Here is a 23425-nt window from a genome sequence, read left to right as displayed (position 1 = left end):
GGAGAAATATTTATCACATATGTATCTGTTATACTGAAAGCAGAATAGGGCTAGGAGGAATGCAAAAGTCAAAATATTCACAAATCACTACGCATTTACAATACATTACAGCTAAACCCAGTAATGTGCAGAAATAAGGGATCAAAAAAGGCTGATTTATCACAGATGCATGGTTAGAAATAATATCCAAAAAGTGATTCATGCTATAATCAAAGCAAACTGCTTGCACTGTATGGAGGAAATGATTATCCTAGGTTATAAAGAGCAAGCCACGGAAAGAACGCACGGGAATTGCAGTGGGAGTGTTAAAGACAGTTGCTTCAATGGATGTTTCTGGATTTCCCAGTTTGCAAAAATGCTGTGAGTTACCCAGTGTAACCCTCAGAATTCCATCATGGCATAGGTACCCTGATCCTGAAGTACAGCCATATTTATATATATATATATATATATATATATATTATATATATATATATATATATATAGAAAGTTGTTTACTAATAAAATTGTAGGGCACATACAGCCTTTAACACTTCATGTTCCTTATTGCACTAAATCATACACTCTGGCCAAAGATCGGCATATTATATTATCTTGCAAGGCAACATTATAACAACGCATGGCACACACTGAATTATCAGCCAATGGTGAGCTTCATGATTCTTGTCCTTCTTTAAATCTCAGCTTAGATTTTTTTTATCCTATTGATGTCAAGCCTCTGATTATTATCATTTAGTGCAGATATATTCCACAGCACTTTTACAAAGACTGTCAATTACCATCAGTCCTTGCTCAGTTTTAACCTACCTGTAGGTTTTTGGAGTGTGGGAGGAAACACTCCAAAACCAGAGTTTTGAGACTGTCCTGACATTTTTTCATTAAGATTTGATTAGAAAACTACCTCCCTCAAAACATGACAAGTGCTGAAATGGGTTGGTATTATAAATATGATTTTACATAAGGTTAATTATTTACCATAACAGGATTATTGGATATCACGATGTGAAGGGGACATTTAGAATGGTTGCAAACCACAACAACAGTCTCTTTGGTTCACAAAAATAAAACAAATTCACATATCAGGTTTGCGATTCACCTGCGGTGTGAGAAGTCCCTTGGCTGGACATATTACATTTAATTTATAAATACAGCGTCCTTAGGCACACAGGCTCTTGTCGCTGATAAGTCTCAGGAAATGAATCTCTCCCTAAGCGCTCTCCTTATCTACTGAACTCCTGAAATTAATACCTACCTAATAAAGAATGTGATATTGTGTAAGAGAAAGGGGTGATACCATCAAGCGCTCCATCTGATAACGTTAGAAAGAGCAGAAGGGCTTATTAACTTTTAGTTTATCCCACCGCTTAAAGGTTTTTAATAAAGAATTTATATGAAAATGCAGGATTTGGCCACCCAGCACCCAACGTGTCAGAGATTGCTTTTTATGATTACAGAAAAGGGAAAGTTTAAAGCAGTTCTGTATGTAGGCTCTTATGCAAAACTCCAATATTTCCATTAGAGGTGAGGGTGTATAAAAAAAAAAAACCTTTAGATTTCTTGGCCCAGGAGTCTACAGAAAAATGCACGCAAAGAAACGTACCTTTGTATTATCTTGTATTATATAGTAGATAGGAGTATTTTAAGCAATTACACATTATTTTATTTGGCTTTTAATTGATTTGCCTTACTGTTTTACCTTTAAATTGCTTTTAATTCTTTGTGGTTACTGAATTATTTAGAGTTTTGTTCAGTTTTACCAAGCGTCCAGACACTGCCCCCCTCAAATTTGGACTATAATCTAGTTGTTGATCATTGTTATTTAGAAGACAAATTATAAGTCTGCACTTCAATAAAAAAAAAAATAGCATGTTTATTATTTATTGGAGTGCTGCCTTAATTTGTGTCTATTTTGTGATGTTGGAGAATGTTGAGGGAAGTGCGCCCAGACATGAGCAGCAAAGTGATTGGAGCAATGATCACTTGGAAGTGATGGAGAATGAGAGGCGTTTGCTTGACCCGATTGTTATAATAATTGTTATAATAATTACATTTATAAATAATTAAAAGCATGAAAACAAATTCTCTGCCTACATCATACTTTAAAAGCTGGTCCCTACCTTTAACAATGTATAATCGCGTAGTCAGAAAATGTCTTAAATGCACAGCACACTAGTTTGTGAGTCTCAGACTTGTGTATTTGTACAGGTATGGGATCCCTTATCCGGAAACCCATTATCCAGAAAGCTCAGAATTACGGAATGCCCGTCTCCCATAGACTCCATTTTAATCAAATAATTCAGAATTTTAAAACTGATTTCCTTTTTCTCTGTAGTAATAAAACAGTACCTTGTAATTGATCCCAACTAAGATATAAATAATCCTTATTGGATGCAAACAATCCCATAGGGTTTAATTAATGTTTTATTGATTCTTTAGTAGACTTAAGGTATGGAGATCCAAATTACGGAAAGACCCCTTATCCGGAATGCTCTTGGTCCCGAGCATTCTGGATAACGGGTCCTATACCTGTACTTGTGATGGTTATTTATTACAATGACGATCCTCTATGGCAAGAATCAAAAGTTTTGTTTCATTAAGCTCTGGACTTGTAAGACATGCAATGGAACAGGTGTGTAAAATATATCACATTTTCCCAGCAATGTCTTCTATAATCGTCCAGCTCTCCCAAGATATCATTTATTTTCTGGTGAATTACCTAATGAAGTCTGTGTATATAACTGGCATCAAGCTATAGCCCATTGCCAATGCACAGTGTTACTGCTCATAGCGCACTCTGCTGATCATTGGTTGCACAATCATCTCTAGATTGTGTTTTCATGTATGCCTTGTCATTAAGCTGGAATTTGAACTCCACTCTTCTGCAATCTGGATTTAGAGATTTAAAAGAATAAAATTTGAACTTTGTGACAGATATGGCATCTGGCATGGTGAACATTGATCACTTTAATTAGATGCCAAAGACATGTAATAATTAGCTTTATATTTAGCAGGCACCAGGTTACAATGTACTGTAATAATGCAACATGTGGTTCCAGTAAGTTCCTAATGAGTACCCGCCTCTCATTATTATCAAGTATTCATAGTTTTAAAAGGCACCATACTGTACCCACTATACTGTTTGCTGATCCGCATTAATTTCCCTTGTAACTATGAATACCACACTATTGTTTTCATATCGAAAAATATTAGCAGCTACAGTAAAGTTGATTGATTCAGTACAACAAGATCAGTGTTTCATGCAAAGACAAGGTAACGCAATAGGATTAAACATCAACCGCCTCATATAAGAGCATATTCATGAGCCAATTCCAGGAACAGTATGTTTACCCACACAATTTTTCAGAGAGGACACAGATATTTTTACTAATAGTGTAGATCACAACATTTTGTGGCGCTATACTAGGTATCATCTGCCACAACTTAAAAATTCATTGCCTCACTCACACTTTCCATGAGTTAAACAGATTGAGCCTGATGCTGTGATTGTGGGTGGTAGTAGGCTGGTGATGGCTTTGAACAACATGGCTATAAAAAAAGGACCTTTATTAGGGCTCTGGCACACGGGGGAGATTAGTCGCCCGCGATTAACTCCCTGTTCGCGGGCGACTAATCTCCCCGAGTTGCCTACCCCTGCCATCCCACCGGCGAACATGTAAGTCGCCGGCGGGATGGCAGACGCGGCGGGGCAATTTCAGGGAATCGCCGAAAAAGACTCGTGAGTCTTTTTCGGCAATTTGCGCGAAATCGCGCCGCCGCATCTGCCATCCCGCCGGCGACTTACATGTTCGCCGGTGGGATGGCAGGGGTAGGCAACTCGGGGAGATTAGTCGCCCGCGAACAGGGAGTTTTATCGCGGGCGACTAATCTCCCCCGTGTGCCAGAGCCCTTAACAGAACTAAATAAAGTTGGTGAATTTAAACAAAAAAGGTTTCTAAAAGAAAAGGCTGAAATTACTGTCTAATGGTGGTCGTACACAGGAATTAAGATGCTGATACAGGTCCTTCAGACAGAACCTATATCTGGGCTAAAATTGGCCAGATGTCCATCAGGCAGGCTTCATTTTCCCATTGGATCAGGAACAGCATGATGCGGTTCAAATTAATGGGTCCTATTCCTGTCACAGTAATTCGACCTTGCCAAATAAACAGATCTTATAGTGTATGGCCAGCTTAAGTTTGGACTCCCCCCTATACATACTTGCTATCAATGTCTTTGAGAGTTTTCCATAACATTAAAAAAAAAAAAAGAAATTCTAGTAAAAGCTGATTTATGCTCTTTTTTTTTTGTTCAGTACATATACCTTATGCACTTATTAAGAAATATCCATATCTATGCTTTAACTGTGTACAATGTAATAATGGACTTTAAATGGGTTCTTTTCCGATGGGTCTTTAATGGAATAGTTCACCTTTAAATTAACTTTTACATTTATAATGTAGAGAGTGCTGAGAAAATTTGTCAGTTTTAGTAGAAATTTGGCCATGCACGGGTCGATAACTAGTCATTATTTGTGTTGTACTGTACTTGAAAAAAAAAAAAAAAAAAAAAAAAAAAAAAAGGTTTTAGTGAACTGGCCCTTTAAGGTAATGAAAAAGTGTCCCGGACAGCACAGCGCCCATATATACTACTCAAATGTAAGCAATACCTACAAGATACGTCATATGCTCCGCTTTCTGGTGAAACAAACATCCCATCTCTGATTCACAGTTTTGGGAAACTGCACAAACCTGGCAAGAGCCCAAGCAATTAATCACCTGTGTTTTTACAAAGTGATATTCTTCACAGATCAGGGGTCCTAAAATATTGCCCTTTTATCCCCCCCCCCCACACCCCCCACCCCCACAATCCTCCCTTTTTCTAAAGTGGAGAGGCACGACAGAATAAAGGATAGTGCAAATGTTATGTTGCCCTGACGTGCCTATTTCACACTGCCAGATAGTATTAGTGGGAACAGAGTGCAGGTCACTCCAACTGACAGCCTTGATTGCTGTAAAACATTTTCCAGAACTTTATCCAGATCTTTATCTCTACCTAGAACCCTATTTATCAGCATGGAGACCAACTGAGGTGCTTTAAATAAGGTATAAATGTACAAACATTTCCTTTTTATAAACTGCTTCACTTGCACATGTTTGGAAGTCATTCACTTCAGCTGCACTGCTGTAAAAGACAGAACTGTGGAGTCAGAATCAGGGGAAATTTTGGGTACCTGGAGTCAGAGTCGGCAAAAATGTACTGACTCCGACTACTAATAAATTTAAAGTTTAATGAAAAAAAAACACAATATGTTACAAAGTCCTTTATCACAGATAATAGTCATAATAAAGTACTTTTTAGGCTTAGTTATAGATTTAGACCCAAACTTGAATAGTATCCTCATTCATGTTGCCAGTGCCAGGCTTGGACAGCCAATAGGGTAGTGTGTCAGCTTCCTACCCAGTAATTCTTTGGTTTGTTCCCAAGAGCAGACACCATCTTCATATAGCTTTACAATTACTGAGCTTTGGCAGTGATGAAATTCCTTGTATGTTGTGTTTTTCAATTTTTCATTATTTGCAATGTAACCTGTACCTTTTCTCCTTTTTAAATTTGAATAGCTACCCCTGTGGCTACACAGCATATTTGTTTATATAAGCTATAGTAGAGATTTGAAGCAAACAACCTTTACCAGTGCAGGGCAACAGAACATAATATTTTAATTACTTTTATCTCATTTTCTGGTGTTACTGTTCCTTTAAACAGAGGAGTCGGAGGTACCATATACAGGAGTCCCAACTCCACAACCCTGATAAAAGACACAATGGCTGTATTCCACATTGAACCTCATCTTATTTATTAATTTATTATTTTTACAATGTAGTGCTATTTTCCCCAAAATGAAAAATACATTTACTCTGTGTTAAGATTTTTATAAAAAGCATGGCAGCTGTACCATCGTTAACAGAAACTGTTTTATAAAATATTGTATCAGAAATTCCATAGAAGAGTAGAATGTATTTAACCTGAAAACAATCCACTGAAACAAGGTCATTAGATACAAATCCAAAATTTGTAAATTAGGGTTCTGATGTTTTTGAGAATTATGGTACAGGTGACACTCATTACAAAGACAAGAATCCTATAAAAACTGTAATGTAGCTGCTACGGTTCAATGCAAATGTCTGGGGCCAGCTTGGTGGAGAAGCCTTGCAGGTTACTCATTCTGATAAACATTCCTTAGAGTTCCTTGTTAGTATGCACAATTAAATTAACTATGGAACTGAAAAGAAACCTTACATTTAGAGACAAATTTATGAAGTACTGAGCGCACTAAAATGGTTTTATTTCAAGTAAATAATAATAAATTATATTCCAACATCCACAGCAAGTTTTTTCGAATCCATGCACTGTTTGAGGAGTCAAAACTTGAATATTCAGCACCCATTCAACAATAGATGCTTCACTGCACACAATTCAAAACATAAGTAAAAGGAGCACCCTTTACAGCAGGTACCTTTAATGAATGGGGTTTTAATGCAACTGACTAAGGAGAAATTTGCATGAGTGCAACTGTGCCAGTGGTCATAAATGGTTATATTGCACCCAATGATTTCAGTGGCATCTTGGTATTATAAGTTGGAGAGATTAAACTTTCTATTGTTTCATGTTTGTTGTATCTTGCTATCTTGAAAATGTTGATATTCAAGGTCATGAAAACTCAAATTGATTAATGAGCAAGGAAAATATTAAAACCGTGGCAGAACACTGTTGAAACAGCCCCCTCCATCAAAATATATGTCTAGACCCGCACCCCACTGGCCTTATCTGCTTCCCTGGGTGTACTAAGCCCCAACTCTGCCTGCTGCCCCCCTCCAGAGGATAGCATAAAGCAGGGAAGCTGGAATCATACAACCCTCTGAAACCGTTCTCTCCGCCCTGAGACCCCCTGCTCTTGCAGGGTCTGCTAATTACGCTAGTTAAAGAAAGTATTACCGTATGGTTGTTTAGTGGAAGAATAAGTAACTTAAAAAAGTAAATATACCAAAAAGGTAATATTCACAAAAAACTATCACAGCTGGTGAAAAGGTAACATTTTTCCATGCTCATGTACTGAATTACTGTGCCAACTGACATTGGTGGCCCCTAGTACAATGCAAATCTGTCTTGCACAGAGCTAAGTGTACTGCCAAGTGATGTTCCTGGCACCATTTTGCATACACTGTGCCAGAGTGAGGCTGAAATAAAAAGGTAACTATGTTCATACATTAAATGGTATAAACACATTTTTTACTATCCACAAGGTCTGAATTAGTTTTGGGGGTAAGGAAATCAGTTCCGGATTACTTGAGCAGCTGGCACATTAAAGGCTTACAAAGTGCCATAGCTTACGCACTATAACAATGTTATTATTAGTGTTTCTGTGACTACAGTGGGTTTTGCCTACACATTTGTATATAAATTCAACAAACTGTTACTATTATTACTAACTGTATATACATCCTTTCTGAGATCCATTTCTGTTTAGATTTAAATAAAAATCTCTTTTCTGTAAGGTGTCACATTGCATTAAGACATAAATGCTGGTAACTAGAAAAGAGGGTACACATATTTACAGATAATACCCTGTGGGGTATTCCCCATTTTGCTTCTGCAAATACAAAATGCCATCCTACCGGTTTATATAAAAAGTGTTCTATTATAAACCCATCCATTCCCCTAAGGCTGGTGCCATTGTTAGGCTTTGAGAGAGCAGATCGTTATGCACATGGCTTTAGTTTTAAAAACTATAGTTATTTCTTAATCAAAACAACAGACAAAAAGTATGTTCAGAGCAAGCTCTATTCATTAAACTAATGTTAAAAAGGGGTTGTAGTACCCCATTAAATTTTTTTCTTCTGTAAGCTTTCACTTTAGGATGGTGTCTGCAAACTATGAGAAAAATGGAATTTTAAAAACAGAATATGGGATGGCAAAAGAAGCAGGTAGGCGTGCATAAAGGGTGTGAAAAGGGCTTTGGGGGGGGGGGGGGATAGTGTAAGAATGTTACTTCTCCTCTCCACTGGCTAAAATATTGACATAAAATTACCAGCATTTCAACTTTACTTTTGTCTGAGCTGCACATGTTTGTTTGCAACACAAGGCATGGCACTGACTTCATGAAGTTTCTCTGCCTCTGTCCCAAAACAATAACAAGGGGCCGATACACAGAGCTGAGTTAATGAAAATGTTTTTTTCTTACCTCGTCATCAGAGTCATCTGCAAAAGCTGAATGCTTTGGCCTAGTGACATTTTTCTGCAGAAGTTTCTTGGGCAAAATAAGCCCATACCTGCAAAGATGAAATATCAATTAGTCACTTATTTCTTGTAAAGAAAATAAATATACCTTGGGTTATCAAGGTAACATTAGAGGTACTCACAAGAGCACTGAAAAGAGTTTAGTTATTATGGCACATTTCTAGTTAGAAGCAAGAACAGGCCTGCTGTAGGAAGGTGTACAGCAGACCCATCTCATGCACTTCCTTGTAATCTTATATTTGCAAGGAAAGATCAGAGGAAGAATCAGACATTATTATCAATAAATGTAGATTTGTGGAAAAATTGTCCTTTAACTATATAAAAAATACAAGCAAACATAATATGAATATGAGATGGTCTAAATATGCTATCTAACCCATAAAAACACAGCAATGAAGGCAAATTGGATAAATAAGACAGCTACTGAACTTGACATTAAGCAACATATATTAGTTACATACTATTAAAGGGATTCTGCCATGATTTATTAACTTAAAAATCACTGGCGGAGAGAAGTGGATGATGTACCATGTGTGACTGTGCCCTTATTGATCCTGTCTCTGGTGTTTTAGTAGATTGCTGTCATTCGCAATTCCGTGTAGCTGCACTGACAGGCACAGGCCTGAGTTCAGCTACATGGAGCAGATATCAGCTGCAAATGCATGCTTTTGCTTGATGAGAGCAAATCCGCATCTCTACCCCTGCCTACAAACGCAGGTGGAGAGAATTGGACAGTACATCACATGTGACTGCAGCCTAAAGTTTAAACTTCAATTTTAGTAAAAATAGTCAAAAATAAAAAACAAAGGTCGTTATTTCTGATGTTCTGCCTGAAACCAGCTGAACTGGAAGAAGTGTTTGGAAGGTGAACAACTCAATTGAATAACTGAGACTGGTTAACTCCTGACCCATCCCTGCCCCAAAAACTGGTGTAATATATAGAGGATAAAAAAAGGGGATAAAACTTCACCAAAGGAGTTTAATGACTGTATAACTGCAAAAAAAACTGCAGTTAGAAAACTGGTTATAATTTGCTGGATCAATACCCACAACCCAAATGTGTGCCTGCACCAACCCACAACCCAAACCCTGCATACAAGCATGAAAGAATGAGGCACTGTGTTTGCAAAAGCAGACTTTATAGATAACTCCTTTTCAAATTATTCTACCATTGATCCAACCAAAGCTGCTTTATAAGGAAGATTAAAAGTAAATACACCAAGTCCAGGTAGTTTACCTGAAAGTCCAAGGCCTATAACTGCAATTATTTCCATGTACGCATCCCTTGCTTCATTTGTGATGCTTATTAACTTATTGGGTATTACAGAGAAACATATATATTCACAAAGACTGAAAGGAGTTTTCACCCATGAGGTCTATTTATCATTGGTCACTAGTTATAAAACAACTAAATATTCCCTGAGCTACATCTATTTGAGATAAGATTGCTTGCCCTTTCACTTATTATCATTATAGGAACAGTAAGGGCTCTGGCACACGGGGAGATTAGTTGCCCGCGAACAGGGAGATTTGTCGAATTGCCATCCCACCGGCGACAATGTAAGTCGCCGGTGGGATGGCACACGCTGTGCATGCGATTTCGGCAAATCGCCGAAGTTGCCTCGCGAGGCATTTTCGGCGATTTGCCGAAATCGCGCCGGTGGGATGGCAACTCGGGGAGATTAGTTGCCCGCAAACAGGGAGATTTGTCGCAGGCAACTAATCTCCCCGTGTGCCAGAGCCCTAACACCAAAAAAATTAAAGTGTCTTAAAGTAATTATAACACAATGCCCTGTTACCCTTCACTGGTAAAATTACATGTTTACTACACAAAGGCTACTACAGTTTATATAAAAAAAGCTGCTGTGTAGCCACGGAGGCAGCCATTCAAGCTGGAAAAAAGGCACAGGTTACATAGGAGATAACAGATAAGTTCTGTACAATACAATGGTGTTTTATCTGTTATCTACTATGTAACCTGTGCCTTCTCTCCTTTGAATGGCTGCCTCCTTGCTTACAAAGCAGCTTTGTTAGTTTACTATAGTTTACTAAACTATAGTAATGTTTCTAGATTGTAAGCTCTTTTGGGCAGGGCTCTCTTCACCTCTTGTATCGGTTACTGATTGCTTTATATGTTACTCTGTATGTCCAATGTATGAAACCCACTTATTGTACAGCGCTGCGGAATATGTTGGCACTTTATAAATAAATGTTAATAATAATAACAATAAAGCAAATACATCAGTTGTACTGCTGCAGGGCAACAGTACATTAAAACGTAATTACTTTTATACAGATTATTTTTTTTTGGTGTTACTGTTCCTTTAATACAATAGTCTTAAAATTAAACCACTGGCATTGCTGGAAAATGTACAGATTTAATAAGAAGCAGTCCTTGCTCCCCTTGAGCTAAACTTTAAGGTACAAGAGCTTTATTAACTCCTTTTTAGGCAGGTTTCTTACTGCACAGATCAGGTTCCAATGAGGTGCAGGATGTTGGAGCTTGAGTGAAATGCAACAGTAACATGTGCTGTAACATGCGCTGTAACATGTAATTCCTACAGCCGAATGCTAGAGACAAACAGAAGCTGGAAAAGTGATGGAAGGGAGCACACGGTGGGTAAAATGGCAAGAGGCATTCCCAGTCAGGTAAGCTCCGGACACATACACACCAGTACTCATTAGAACAGTACCATACAACGCTGGCCCAGTGCCTGAGGCACTATATACATGTCATACATTCATATGCTTATAATGAAGTTTTAGCCCCGGAAGTTCAAACTTCACCCTCTAGCCTATCCAATCCCGTTCCAGCTCTACCGAGACTAACATTCCTTTGGCAAAAATAGCAATACAGACAGCTGTGTGGGGGAGAGAACCTGCAGGCACCATAGCTCCCACCGTCCTCTCACAAGTCTGCAGCGAGAGGAGGGGGCGGCTACACCAAGTAAGTGTATACTGTATAACAGTACCGATATTCTTAACGCAGTCTGCAGCCCCGATCCCTACTTACATTCCTGCAAAGCTGCTAATTGCTCGCTACTTTCCCCTGTCTGACAGAAAATCTCGACGCCTCCGGTCTAATCACGCGAGATTATGGCGTCACGAATTCACGTAAGCGCAGTGACGCGGCACGTATTAGTTTTATTGAAGCGAAAAGCGGAGCCGGCGTAACTCGGCGTAACAGTGTTCCACAGGGGGAGGGCGCTAGTGGGCGGGGGTAGATTCGCAAGCTAGCAAGTTAGTAGTTTTCCCTCTCGCATCTCTAGTTTTGTCAGAGAAAAAAAAGGAAGAAAGACTTTTATTTTGTGTTACTTCCCTTCCATGTACTCCGCCAACTTAGCCCCCAATATTTTCTTGGAAGTCATTTATAGTTTCTTCTGAGAGCTCTGGGAGCTGAAGAGTTTTTTTTCCTGGTTTCCGACAGTACCAGCCGTCATCAGAGTATCTTCTCCTATTTTGCGTAAGAGCCCCTTTGAGGGTCTGAGTATTTTTGTGAAAACAAGGGACAGAAAAAAATGTGTGAAATTGACCAAAAGTAATTTTTTTACTCTTTGTTTCCTCAGCTGATGCCAATGTGTGCAGGTTCCCTGTCAGTTCCTGGGCACCAAAAGGGCGTTTTCACCATTTAGGCTGATGCCACACGTGGCGTTTTTACGCTGCGTATTTTCTAATTCTCTCAGCGGCTGAAAAATGCCTGATATCATCATCCATAGAAATAACTTGTAAAGACTGGAAGCAAACCACACAATGCGTAAATACGCTAGAAAATGCCTTACCGTGGATTTTTCAAGCGTTGGCTGAAATACGCCAGTATTTGCACAGCAAGCTATTCCTATGTATACACAAAGGCAGCTGCCAGACCTAGCGGAAATACGCTGCGTTTTTTTACTATTTTGCACTATTAGCACCATGGAAACGGGATTTGCTACGTCACCAGTACTAGGCTGAAAAACGCCATAGTCGGGCTGTGTGGCTTGTGCGGCATTTTTAGGCTGAGAAAAAACGCAGCGTAAAAATGCCACGTGTGGCATCAGCCTTATGGGACAACATATGGGCTAATTTAGGTGAATCTAATGGGTAGCAACGATAATTTTTTTTTTTTTTTTTGGGGGGGGTTGTTTACAATGGCTTCTGAGGCTGCCAGACATGTTTCCCTGGTTACCAACAGTACCTGCCCCTTCTCCCAATCTGACCAAAAAAGAAAGCCTTTCTGTGCAAACTTGGGCTAGGTGCACAATCTCTGTACAATATGAATACAGCGCTATATAAATACAACTTCTAACTCAGCATCAGGCTTCAGTGTTGTAGCTGAAATGCAGTAAAATACAAATTACTAAGCACTGACAGTAACTTCTAAACTTACTGTTCCGTACCTCCCAGCTGTCCTGATTTTTGCAGGACAGTCCCAATTTTGACAACCCGCAGTCCCAGATTCTTACTGAAAAGTCCCTCATTTTCCTTTGATCTCCTACAGTGAACCGCACTGAATGCTAAAAAAGATACAATATTTCTCAAACTTAGTTAAAAAAGCAGAGAGCCCAGAAAAGTTAACAAGTAATGCCTGCACTTAGATACAATTGTAACTAATAAGCTAAACAGGTCTCTTGGGGGAACAGACTTGCAGCTTAAAGGGCAATTTCACCTTTTTTAGCAAAACTGTAATAACACATAAAACAAGCAGGGCTGTGGAGTCGGAGTCGAGGAGTCGGAGGCAATTTTTGGTACCTGGAGTCGGAGTCAGCAAAAAATGAACTGACTCCTACTAAATTTAAATGGGAATAAAAAATAAATAAATAAAGCAAGTTTAAATGTCCCAATTCACAAACAGTCATAATTAATTACTTCTCTGCTATAAGAATAAAGCCCAATGCACGCAGTGCATAAACGAACCGTTGAGTGACCATGAAGCATGCTTTTCATTGACTGTATGAATGTATAAAATACATTAGCATATTAAAAACAGAGGAGTCGGAGTCGGAAGTATCAGAAACTGAGGAGTCGGAGTCGGAGAATTTATCTACCGACTCCACAGCCCTGAATACAAGACCCCAAAACCCCCAGAAATGTGTTCAAACTTTAAATAACCTGCCAAATTTAGTCAAATGGGAGTGGTATTTAGGGGGTGTGGTCGCAAAAAAATGGGTGTGATCTTTTTTGTCCCTTTTTATATTTTTTAAATGTTGGGAGGTATGCTGTTCGACAGGGGCTATCTTGCCTATGTCGGTTTAAGTCCTGTATCCATTATGGTAGATACAATTCAAATCTAGACAGATGTAGAAAAGGAGGGCAAAAAATTCTAAATCTAAACAGAAATGAATAACAAAGTCCAATTGTAGGTTGCAAGTTGCTAAAAAAAATAGGACATTAAATAACATATTAAAGGTTAAAGGAATACTGGGTTTTCTTCCAAACGCATCAGTTAATAGAGCTTCTCCCGCAGAATCCTGCATTGAAATTTGTTTTTGAAAAATGCAAACAGATTTTTTTTATATTTAATTTTGAAATTTAACACGGTGCTAGCCATATTCTTAATTTCCAAGGGTGCCACAGCCATGTGACTTGTGCAAGTTGGAGTGTTATAACCCCCCCCCCCCAGCAGCCGATCAGCAGAACAATGGGAAGGGAGCAAGATAGCAGCTCCCAGTAGATATCAGAATAGCACTCAATAGTAAGAAATCCAAGTCTGGCTTGGGACTCCTCCAGTTACATGGGAGTAGAGGAAAAAATAGGTTACCTGAAAGCAGTTCTAATGTGTAGCACTGGCTCCTTCTGAAAGCTCAGACTCAGGCACAATGCACTGAGATGGCACCTACACACCAATATTACAGCTAAAAAATACATTTGTTGGCTCAAGAATAAGATTTTAAATGGTAGAGTGAATTATTTGCTATGTAAACAGGGTAATTTAGAAATAAAAAGTACCCCATAAAAATCATGGCAGTATCCCTTTAACTTCAAGGTGAACCACCGCTTTTTGCTTGACTGCCATTAACCATTACAGCTCCCCACTCTATTGGGCAGTTAGTTTTATAATCAAGTTCTTATTTGTTTGTAATTCCTTAAGATCATTTGATTCTTCCATGTGTACATAACCCAATTTCCTTGCTTCGGTCTTAAATCCCTCATCTCACAAAAATGTGTTTTTTGCTTGGTTCTCATACATCTAAGTACAAGGTCCCAATTTCCCTCAGTTTGACAACATTTTATTAGATTTAAAGCTTTCCCTTTGTTGTTTTAAAATCCTTCTAGTAATTCATTCCTGTTGGAAACATGGAATCTTTCTCTCTGTATCATTCCCATAGCATTGATTTGATTTTATTACTATAATCTTGTTCTAATATGCGTTTTCCGGAATGAGGGGAATCTTTACTTGCTATTGAATTTCACTAGTTTAATTACTATAGCAGTTCCTGTTGTGTTTTTTTCCCATTTCCATAGTTATCTAATATAAGGAACAGTAGGGTATGCTGACTCAGGTGCAGGGGGCTTTCCAGTCCCATCCCGCATGTTATAAAAGAGCTGTCAGTACAGGCAATGTACTTCCCCTATAGGATTATAACCAAGATTTTCTCAAATCTTTCCAATTAATGTAAATATGAAGATGTTATCGTAATATACTTACTGTAAAGAAACTGTATTTGAATATATTTGAACAAAAATTATAAATTCATATGTAGTTGTAGGGGTTTAATGTGTAGACAGAGCTGTGAAGTAAGGTTGGCAGCTGCCATGCCTGGCCTCTTGTCCTGATCCTTACTCTCTGGCAGCAGTTACCAATATGGTTGCCACCAGGCCCGGATTTGTGGCGAGGCCACAAAGGCCCGGGCCTAGGGTGGCAAACATTTAGGGGCGGCATGCCGCACCGAAGTTCTGCTCCCATACGGAGCAGCAGGGACCTCTCCCCGCTGCTCCGTATGTGTTCATATCGGCGCCCGCAAAAATGCGCATGCGTGTGCTGGGGGGGGGTGAGTTGCGCATGCGTGCTCTGGGCGAGTTGCGCATGCGCGGGGGGGCGGTTGAGTTGGGTGGCCTCCGGGCGCTCGGATTTTAAATCTGGCGCTGGTTGCCACCTGTCTGGTTTTGACCCGGAAAGCCTTGTTTTTAAGGGGCTGTCTGGGTCAAAACCTTTTAAAGGAGAAGGAAAAGCGTAGTCACTTCAACCCAGTGTAACAATGTCATCACACAGTCATCTGCAGTTTGTGTGATGACGTCAGCAACACACGGTGCTGATCTCGTGCCGCGTGCCCCTTTGTTTGGGTTTAAAGCCTGGCAAAGATGGCAACCCTAATTACCAACCAGGAATATGAGAGGAACAGGTCTACTTCCAGTGTCATTGCTACTGTTTGCTGATCAGAGATAGGAAGTGACAGCCACCAACAGTGCAGCTGTGCCATTCAGTTCTAATATGTGGGCAGGGCTCTAGTTACCATATATTCACCTGAGGGCCTGTGCTAAGGACACTGGATTTAGTGGGGTTACCGTCTCACCCCTTTAATAGACAGCGAGCACCACGGATTGATCCTCTTCTCCGACTTTGCCACCCAGGGGCCAATGCATGCAGAGTAAAAAGCCCTATTTTTTTTAAAGATGTGGATTTGGAGTCTGAAGCAATTTTGGATACCTGAAGTCAGCGAAATTGAACTGACTCTGACAATATGTTACATGTGTCCTATTTCACAGATAATAGTCTATTATAACATTATTGTTTTCATTTTTTTTTCTTTTGTTTTAACTTTAGGGTTAAAGGGGTGGTTCACCTTTAAAGGAGAACTATACCCCCAGGCGCTAAAAGCCCCCTTTAACTATCACTGCCTAGACCCCCCCCCCTCGCCTCTCCCTTATCACATAGTTTTTACGTTTACACTCTGTCCCTATCGCTAACCGCTAGCTAAAAATGCAGAGAAGCGCAGCAGCGTACCTGGCCGACATCTTACTGACTGAAGACTCTTCCTGAAGCTAATTCTGTAACTATTGGGGTACCCTGAAAAAATGTTAAAAACAGCTCTGGCATGGAGGGAAACAAGCATGTAAAAGGAAGCTGCCAGTGTGTAATTTGTGCTTTTTTCCAATACAGAAGCAACACATCTGGCATCTTCCTGCTTATTAACAGGGGCCTCCCGCGGAAGCTCCATAATAAAGCTGAGGAAAGAATGGAACAAACCAAAACTTAACAAAATAAGAATGTTCTTTATTAACTGGTTACCTCACATAGTGGTAATACTTTTGGTTTAAGCATAGGTTTTAGGGGGGTCAAGTATTCAAAGTAGTCAAAGTCATTGATTCCTAAATGAAATCCGTGAAGAGTGTATAAATAATCTGGCACCCACAATTCCTTTTCAGTTTGGTTGTTTTATTAATTCATCTTGATGAAACAGAACTCTCTCCTGACGTCATCTAGAGGGAGCCTCTGGGAGTTAAGGCTCAAGATGGACACACACGTACCAGGGAATAAATAATTATTCTGTCTATAAACTACAGCCTTTCAGCTATTTATTTTTGTATTGTCTTGTTGATTAATGGGCATATGTTGAGAGGGAAGGAAAACTCTGCAAAGTTTGGTTTCCTTAGCTGCATCACCACTGAGATCAGTTAGGTTAAACTGCTGTGGGATATGGATGGATTTTTATTTTGACTTTTTCCCTAATTTTTTTTTTTTTTGTTTGGCCTTTGTAATGTGGACACAAAATGAAAGTGGAATTATATATATATATATATATATATATATATATATATATACACACACAAAAAAAAGTCTTAGGTATTAAATATGTTATAGAAATAATTATTCAGAGCTTGGTGAAAGGTGACCATACCAGTGCATGTATTTACTTTTTTTTAATAAAAAAAAATGCCCTCCGCTGTGTATTTCCGTTGACAGAGATGGGGGTAGGAGGGTTGGGATGCACATGATGTCACTTTAGCTATCTTGGTGCGTGTGATGTCGTGCATGGTGTACGTGGTGTCACCCGCACAATGTAGGGGCGTATTTAGGTCCGGTGCCTTGGCCGGCACCAAACCTAAATACACCTCTGGACCATACATGTGAAGATCTACTTGTTTCAGGAGGTTGCCAATCAAGCCGATCTTTCTCCGATATGCCCACCTTGAAGTGGGTCATATTGGAATGATCCAGGGCCTAACCATGTGCTCCTCACCTGATGGGATTTTTAGACCTGCCCAATCGACATCTGGCAAATTTTCGCCCAGATATCAGTCTGAGGGCCCCAAACATGGTTCATTAAGCTGTTGGCTCAGATCGTCTGCAGTTTTTATTGGCCTGTGTAAGGTCACTTTTAGAATACATATATCTATACGCTATACATATATACGCTATATATATATATATATATATACACAAAGTCTAATAACCGGCACTCACAATACAAAATCAACGTTGCCTGGGTGCAGTCCAATATGGAAAAATAGAACAAAAAATAGCCGGGAACCGCACTCACAGGTCTTGTAGAAAGAAATTTATTCAAAAACTTGTGTCTAACGTTTCGGCTGCCATTGCAGCCTTTGTCAAAGGCTGCAATGGCAGCCGAAACGTTAGACACAAGTTTATATATATATATATATATATATATATAAATAATCTGGATATTACATAAGGTCATATATATATGTGTGTGTGTGTAATATACACACACCTAAGCTGGCCACCCAAAACTTAAATTCAGTGGAGGGAGAAAAGTAAGTACCAGAGCACTACTGCAATTTGTTTATGCACAGACTGAACTGCAATTGCTCCAAACAGCGAGAGAAGGAGGCAGGCAGAGGTTCAGTGCCAAGGGGAGCACCGGACCTAAATAAAACCCTGATATAATCCTCATGAAAAGGGATATTATATTATTTTTTTTTTTAACACACAGGTTTCCATGAATGATATAATTGACAAAAATAAAGAGTTAAACCTTAAAAAAACAACTTTATTGGAGTTCACCATATATCCTCTGTCATCTCTGTGTGTTACAAAGGAATGGTGGGCATGTCCCTGTGGTTCCACCCAAATGTACAGTAGGATGTGGGTAGCCAATTATAGCTGTTCCTTCGTAAACTGAAGTTCCCTGTGAGGTCCATAAAGTTGTTGGCTGCCTGTCCCCAAGATGGGCATTGGCTGACTTCCTACAGTGCATAGTGCTGCTGGGATAGTTGGGGATATTTTCACTAAAGCAGTACAAACAGCAGCTTCTATAGGAACATTACCTCCTGTTACTAAAGGTTTATAAAGCAAACACTTATTTTTACACTATAAGGATAATTTGCCAATCCAGTGCAAAGTCCACTAAACAAACACAAATCTCCATGTAGTTCTCCCACAATTCTTTTTATCAAAATTGCAGTGTAATAGCAGGGCCCAACAAGTAGTGAGCCAGACAACAAAGACTTTTTAGTGTTTACCATTCCCAACAGCTTCCACATGATAGTATATATAAACCACATATCAGTCAGGGCCTAGCTGACTCCCGTAATTTGCAGACACCCCAGTAGCTGCTGTGTCTGTGTGACTATTGCTACACCCATAAACTTGAGCTTAAGTAAATAAGGAAATTTCATTAAGCAACCTCTGGAGAGCTATAGGCTAAAGTCTCTAAAGTACCAGGAAATATTCTTTAGACCAGGGGTCCCCAACCTTTCTTACTCGTGAGCCACAGTCAAATGTAAAAAAACTTGGAGAGCAACACAGGCATCATAAGGGTGAAGACACACAGGGCTACTTAGTAGCAGCTAGTTATCATGGCTACTAAAAGACAGAAAATACCCTGTCATAGACAATACTGAGAATTGCCTCTGAAAAAACACACATAGATATAGTTATCAGTAAATGATCAGCATTGTCTATTTTATTAGCCATGAGTAGCTGCTACTAGTAGCTCTGTGTGTCTTCACCCTAAAAATTAATGAAGGTGCCAAATAAGGGCTAAGATTGGCCATGTATACTGTATCTTGAAATAATTGTAATTTCCAGAAACAAAAGGAGTATAGCTCCTGTAGGGCATTGCTTACCCCTCATTAAGGTTTAGTGACTGGGTATCATTGCTAGTACATTTGTATTCATATCTACAATACAGTTTCATGTATTCTGTGCTGTGCTATTTCCTATCAAGTGGTGTGTCTTAAACTTGGGGCCCCTATGTTGCTGAATCCTTTATCATATAATCAAGGGTTAAAGCATGCTGGGAGTTGTAGTCTGCAACATGTGGGGCCCCCAGGTTTAGAAACACTGCTGTTGGCCAAAAACAAGCATTAATAGCAAAATAAATCATCTTTGTGTACATTTAGATAAGAATACATCCTGATATCTGACTGTTTGACAGCACAATTCCCATATGGGAGCTGTTCTTAGCGTTATGCTTGGCAGATCCATCAGATGAATCATCTTTTAGCTGTCAGTTGCAAAGCATGGCTCTTTATATGCCATATTGTTTTTCATAAAACATGCACTGGATAGATGGACAGGAAACCTTTTGCCAAATGTGAGTTGCCATTAGCTTATTTCATGTATAGTGATGTTGGGATGTAGTACAATAGACACCTCTGTAACCAAGCATAGTAGCAGTAAGTGCCCCTTGTGAGAAGAAGCCTAGGGATATATAGACAGGTGTAAGACAATTTATAATTGTTCTTTTTTTTATAAGTTTTTATTTAAGGTTTTAACATTTTAACAACACCAGTAAAGGGATAGAGAAAGATTAGAAAATAGAAGAATTATATAAGGTTTATGTGAGCCTGGCACGTTCATTAAGACTGTACTTTTAACCATGGGTCCAACACCGCGTTGAACTCATCAGGACAACCTCTGGACATGCATACCAATTCTTGTTTAGGTAGCACATCATTAATTAATTTCTTCCAAAAGGTGAGGGAAGGATCTACAGTAGACTTCCATTTTAGCAAGTAGCCCAGACGTTGGTTTGCTAGCACCCCCAGCAAACATACCTTTGGCGAAAGAATGTTGGGAAAGGACAGCAAAGTTTTGAATGGCCGGGCATTCCCAGAAAACGTGAAAGAAAGAGCCTACAGACAAAGCACATTTGGGGCAGATATCTGACATTTGGGGGTACAATTTGGCAAGTCTGTGGTGTGTTAGGGAGGCACGGTTTATAAACTTGATTTGAATGAACCTGTCTCTGACTGACAATGTTATTTCTGAGAGCTTGCTCTAGGGCATCGTCCCACATTTTATCCTTGAGATCTGGTATATCACTTTGCCATTTCCTTTTTATTTTAGCTAAGGGATAAGGGGTACATTGCCATGGTCAATATACAATCAGTTCTGTGTAGATATTTTTCTCGGGAAGACGTAAAGGTCTTGTAGGAAATTGGGCATTGGAGCACTAACCCAGCACCTGATCTGGGAACTTATACTGTAATGTCACCCACTGTGACCTACAGCACTTACATTTGCCCATTTGTGTCTGTTAGTTACCCCTCCCATATAGATTGTAAGCTCTACGGGGCAGGGACCTCCTTCATCTTGTGTTTCTGACTCTTATTGCAACTGCACCTTGTATTTATTTGTATTTATTGTTGTACTTTGTATTTATCCATTATCTTTTGTATTTATCCATTATCTTTAACCCCCTGTCTGTATTAATGAATTCTACTGTACAGCGCTGCGTACATAAGTAGCGCTTTATAAATAAAGATATACATACATACATGTCTAAGTTGTAAATAACAGAAATACACAGCTGGGGTAACTCAAACTCCTCTCTAAGGGTCTCCCTCTTTAAAAGTGTAGTTCAATGTTTTAATACTTTTGTCTGCCCATTGACTAATCTCAGGTACTGCAGAAAAGTGGGTGAGTGAGGAATTTCCCCATAAAGGAGTTTGAGGAGACCTTATTTGTGGGGATTTTTGTGTCAATCGTACAGATTTTTGAAAGGCAATAATCACTGTAAGCATAGGAGTAGTAATGCGATAATGAAATGAGGGATCTCTGTATGGGAGTCTGGCTAATGCTTGTAAAGGAGTGAGCACAGTGAGCACAGAACAGCTGGTTCACCCAGCAGTAAAGTTTAAAGTCTGGTAGCGGCAGCCCCCCTTTAGTACTGGGGGCCTGTAGGGTTTTCATATTGAGGCGAGGGTGTGCATCAGCCCAGAGAAACCCCCGGATAATTTTATTAAGATAATGAAACCATTGGGCTCTGGAAATTACAGGAAGTTATGGAAGACATAATTGGGGAGAAATACATTTTGAATAGTTGTATCTTACCTGGGACAGTGAGGGGGAAGTCCTGACACACCTGGATTCTAGAGACCAGACCCTGTACAACTGGTATGTGGTTAAGAGTCTCAAATTTAGTAAAATATTTATGAACCATTATCCCTAGGTATTTAAAAGTGGATACCACCTGAAGTTGCTCAGTATGTGGAACACAGGGAAGGGGATCTATTGAAAAATAACAAATTTATTCTTGTTTACTTGGAGGCCTTAGAGTGATCTGAAGGCTGAGACCACCCGCAATAGTTCTCTCTGGGCCATGGTGGCATTAGCCAGATAAATAAGCATGTCATCCGCATACAAAAAAAACTTTTTCTTCTATAGGATGTAGTCTCAGCCCTTTTATCACCGTTAACTCCTGAATTAAGATGGCCAGTGCCTCAATTGCCAGGGCAAAGACCATTGGGGATAGGGGGCAACCTTGTATAATTGTTCTTTACTTTGTATTCTTTGTGGTCCTTTGAATTGTTTAACTTATTATTTAGCTCCTTAGTTTGGAATTTAACAGAATAAGACTTAAATTACATGGTCTTTTGAATGCAGAAACAGGAATTTGGTCTGGGTGAAAGCACCATGACAGCGGTACTAGCCAGTATCAGTATAAGATTATTGTCATTGGAAGCATGAGAAAGAGAGAGCTAGTGGGAGGAGCATCCTAAAGCCCAAAGAGGAGCGAAAGTTGGATCAGTACCCCAGGGGATATCACCAGAGTGACAGGTGTAGTCAAACTTTTAGCAACTTTAGAACCACTGGTCTCTTATTATTGTGTAAGTGAAGTACTGGAATATCTCCTCCACTAATAAGCAAGAGTGCAGCCTGAGAGAAAGTGAGTAACTGTGTAATTTGGGGTTTACCAGATCGTAGCCAAATAAACAATTAAATAGTTGTATCTTTTGTGTGTAACTGTAAGGGGTCCTGCCACCCACACATAAAAAGCCCTTGCAAATTTAACATAAAACACAAATTCTTTGTTTTATTAAAACATCAGTGCCTATTATAAATGTACTGTATTTAAATATCAGATCTGTCAATCAAATATTGTCTATATATATATATATTGTCAATAACTTCCCATTCAGCACTTAAATGTCCTAAATGACCTAAATGTCATTGCCCTCCTCTCATTCCCCCTCCCTCCTCACAGGCCAGAATTATGTAGGCTGTGCATGGGCATTTGTGAATTATAGCTCAGCGCCATGTAAAAGCCTCCGAAATGTTGTAGTAACCACTTCCTGCTCCAGCTTCTAGCCAAGGGTAGGGTTGCCACCTCACCCCTTTAATACCGGTCACATATGAAATCAAAATCCTGCATGGCTAATTTGTAACTCATTTAGATGCATACTGCAGACTGAACTGATTTATGTGCAGCCATGCAACATGCATCTAAATTAACTGCTACCTAGCCATGCAGGCTAAGGATTAAATATGTGGCCAGTACTAAAGGGCTGAGGTGGCAACCAATCTTCTCCTCATGGCTGCAATTAGGCTGGACTTATGGGAAAAAAACACTTTGGGTAAAAACATGGTGACTTGCTTGAAATTGCACTTTGCACAATGTATTTGCTTTCATAAATGAGCCCCCAGACGTGACTGGTGCATAATGCAAACCCGCACATGCCAATGGCATAACTAGTCGGGGGTGAGACGTATCTACTAGCCAGAAGTGCTGTTTGGGGCTGTATTTGATCTGCATTTCTGCAGTGGTTACATTTCACTGGGCATTAATATGTCCTTAAAATAAACAATGCTAATTAAATATGGAAAGGAAATATAAGGCCCTAGTATCACTTTAACACATTACATGCAAATAATAATACATATTAAGAAGGGTGTAAAGAAGGAGTGTGTGTAGTTTGAAGAATAACTATATGCTTGGCAGGGTTTAATATCTTTTCTAAC

At 39.4% G+C, this 23425-nt stretch overlaps 1 protein-coding gene across 2 annotated transcripts in view; it reads right to left on the bottom strand.

Annotated features, from left to right (window-relative positions):
- The window catches only part of nsrp1 (nuclear speckle splicing regulatory protein 1), a 39024-nt gene extending 27611 nt beyond the window's left edge, over nucleotides 1–11413 (bottom strand). For both annotated transcript variants that reach the window (XM_004911697.4, XM_031896667.1), the window contains exons 1-2: nucleotides 11309–11413; nucleotides 8240–8327 (exon numbers count right to left, since the gene is read on the bottom strand). In XM_004911697.4, the coding sequence (XP_004911754.2) occupies nucleotides 8240–8327; nucleotides 11309–11310 (90 nt within the window). In that variant the 5' untranslated portion in view covers nucleotides 11311–11413. The remainder of the gene's footprint in view (nucleotides 1–8239; nucleotides 8328–11308) is intronic.
- Nucleotides 11414–23425: the final 12012 nt, after the last annotated feature.

Source organism: Xenopus tropicalis, chromosome 2, assembly GCF_000004195.4.
Source record: "Xenopus tropicalis strain Nigerian chromosome 2, UCB_Xtro_10.0, whole genome shotgun sequence".
In the NCBI taxonomy this organism is placed as follows: Eukaryota; Metazoa; Chordata; class Amphibia; order Anura; family Pipidae; genus Xenopus; species Xenopus tropicalis.
The sequence above is the reverse complement of the archived record's forward strand: the minus strand, read 5'-3'. Positions and strand labels throughout refer to the sequence as shown.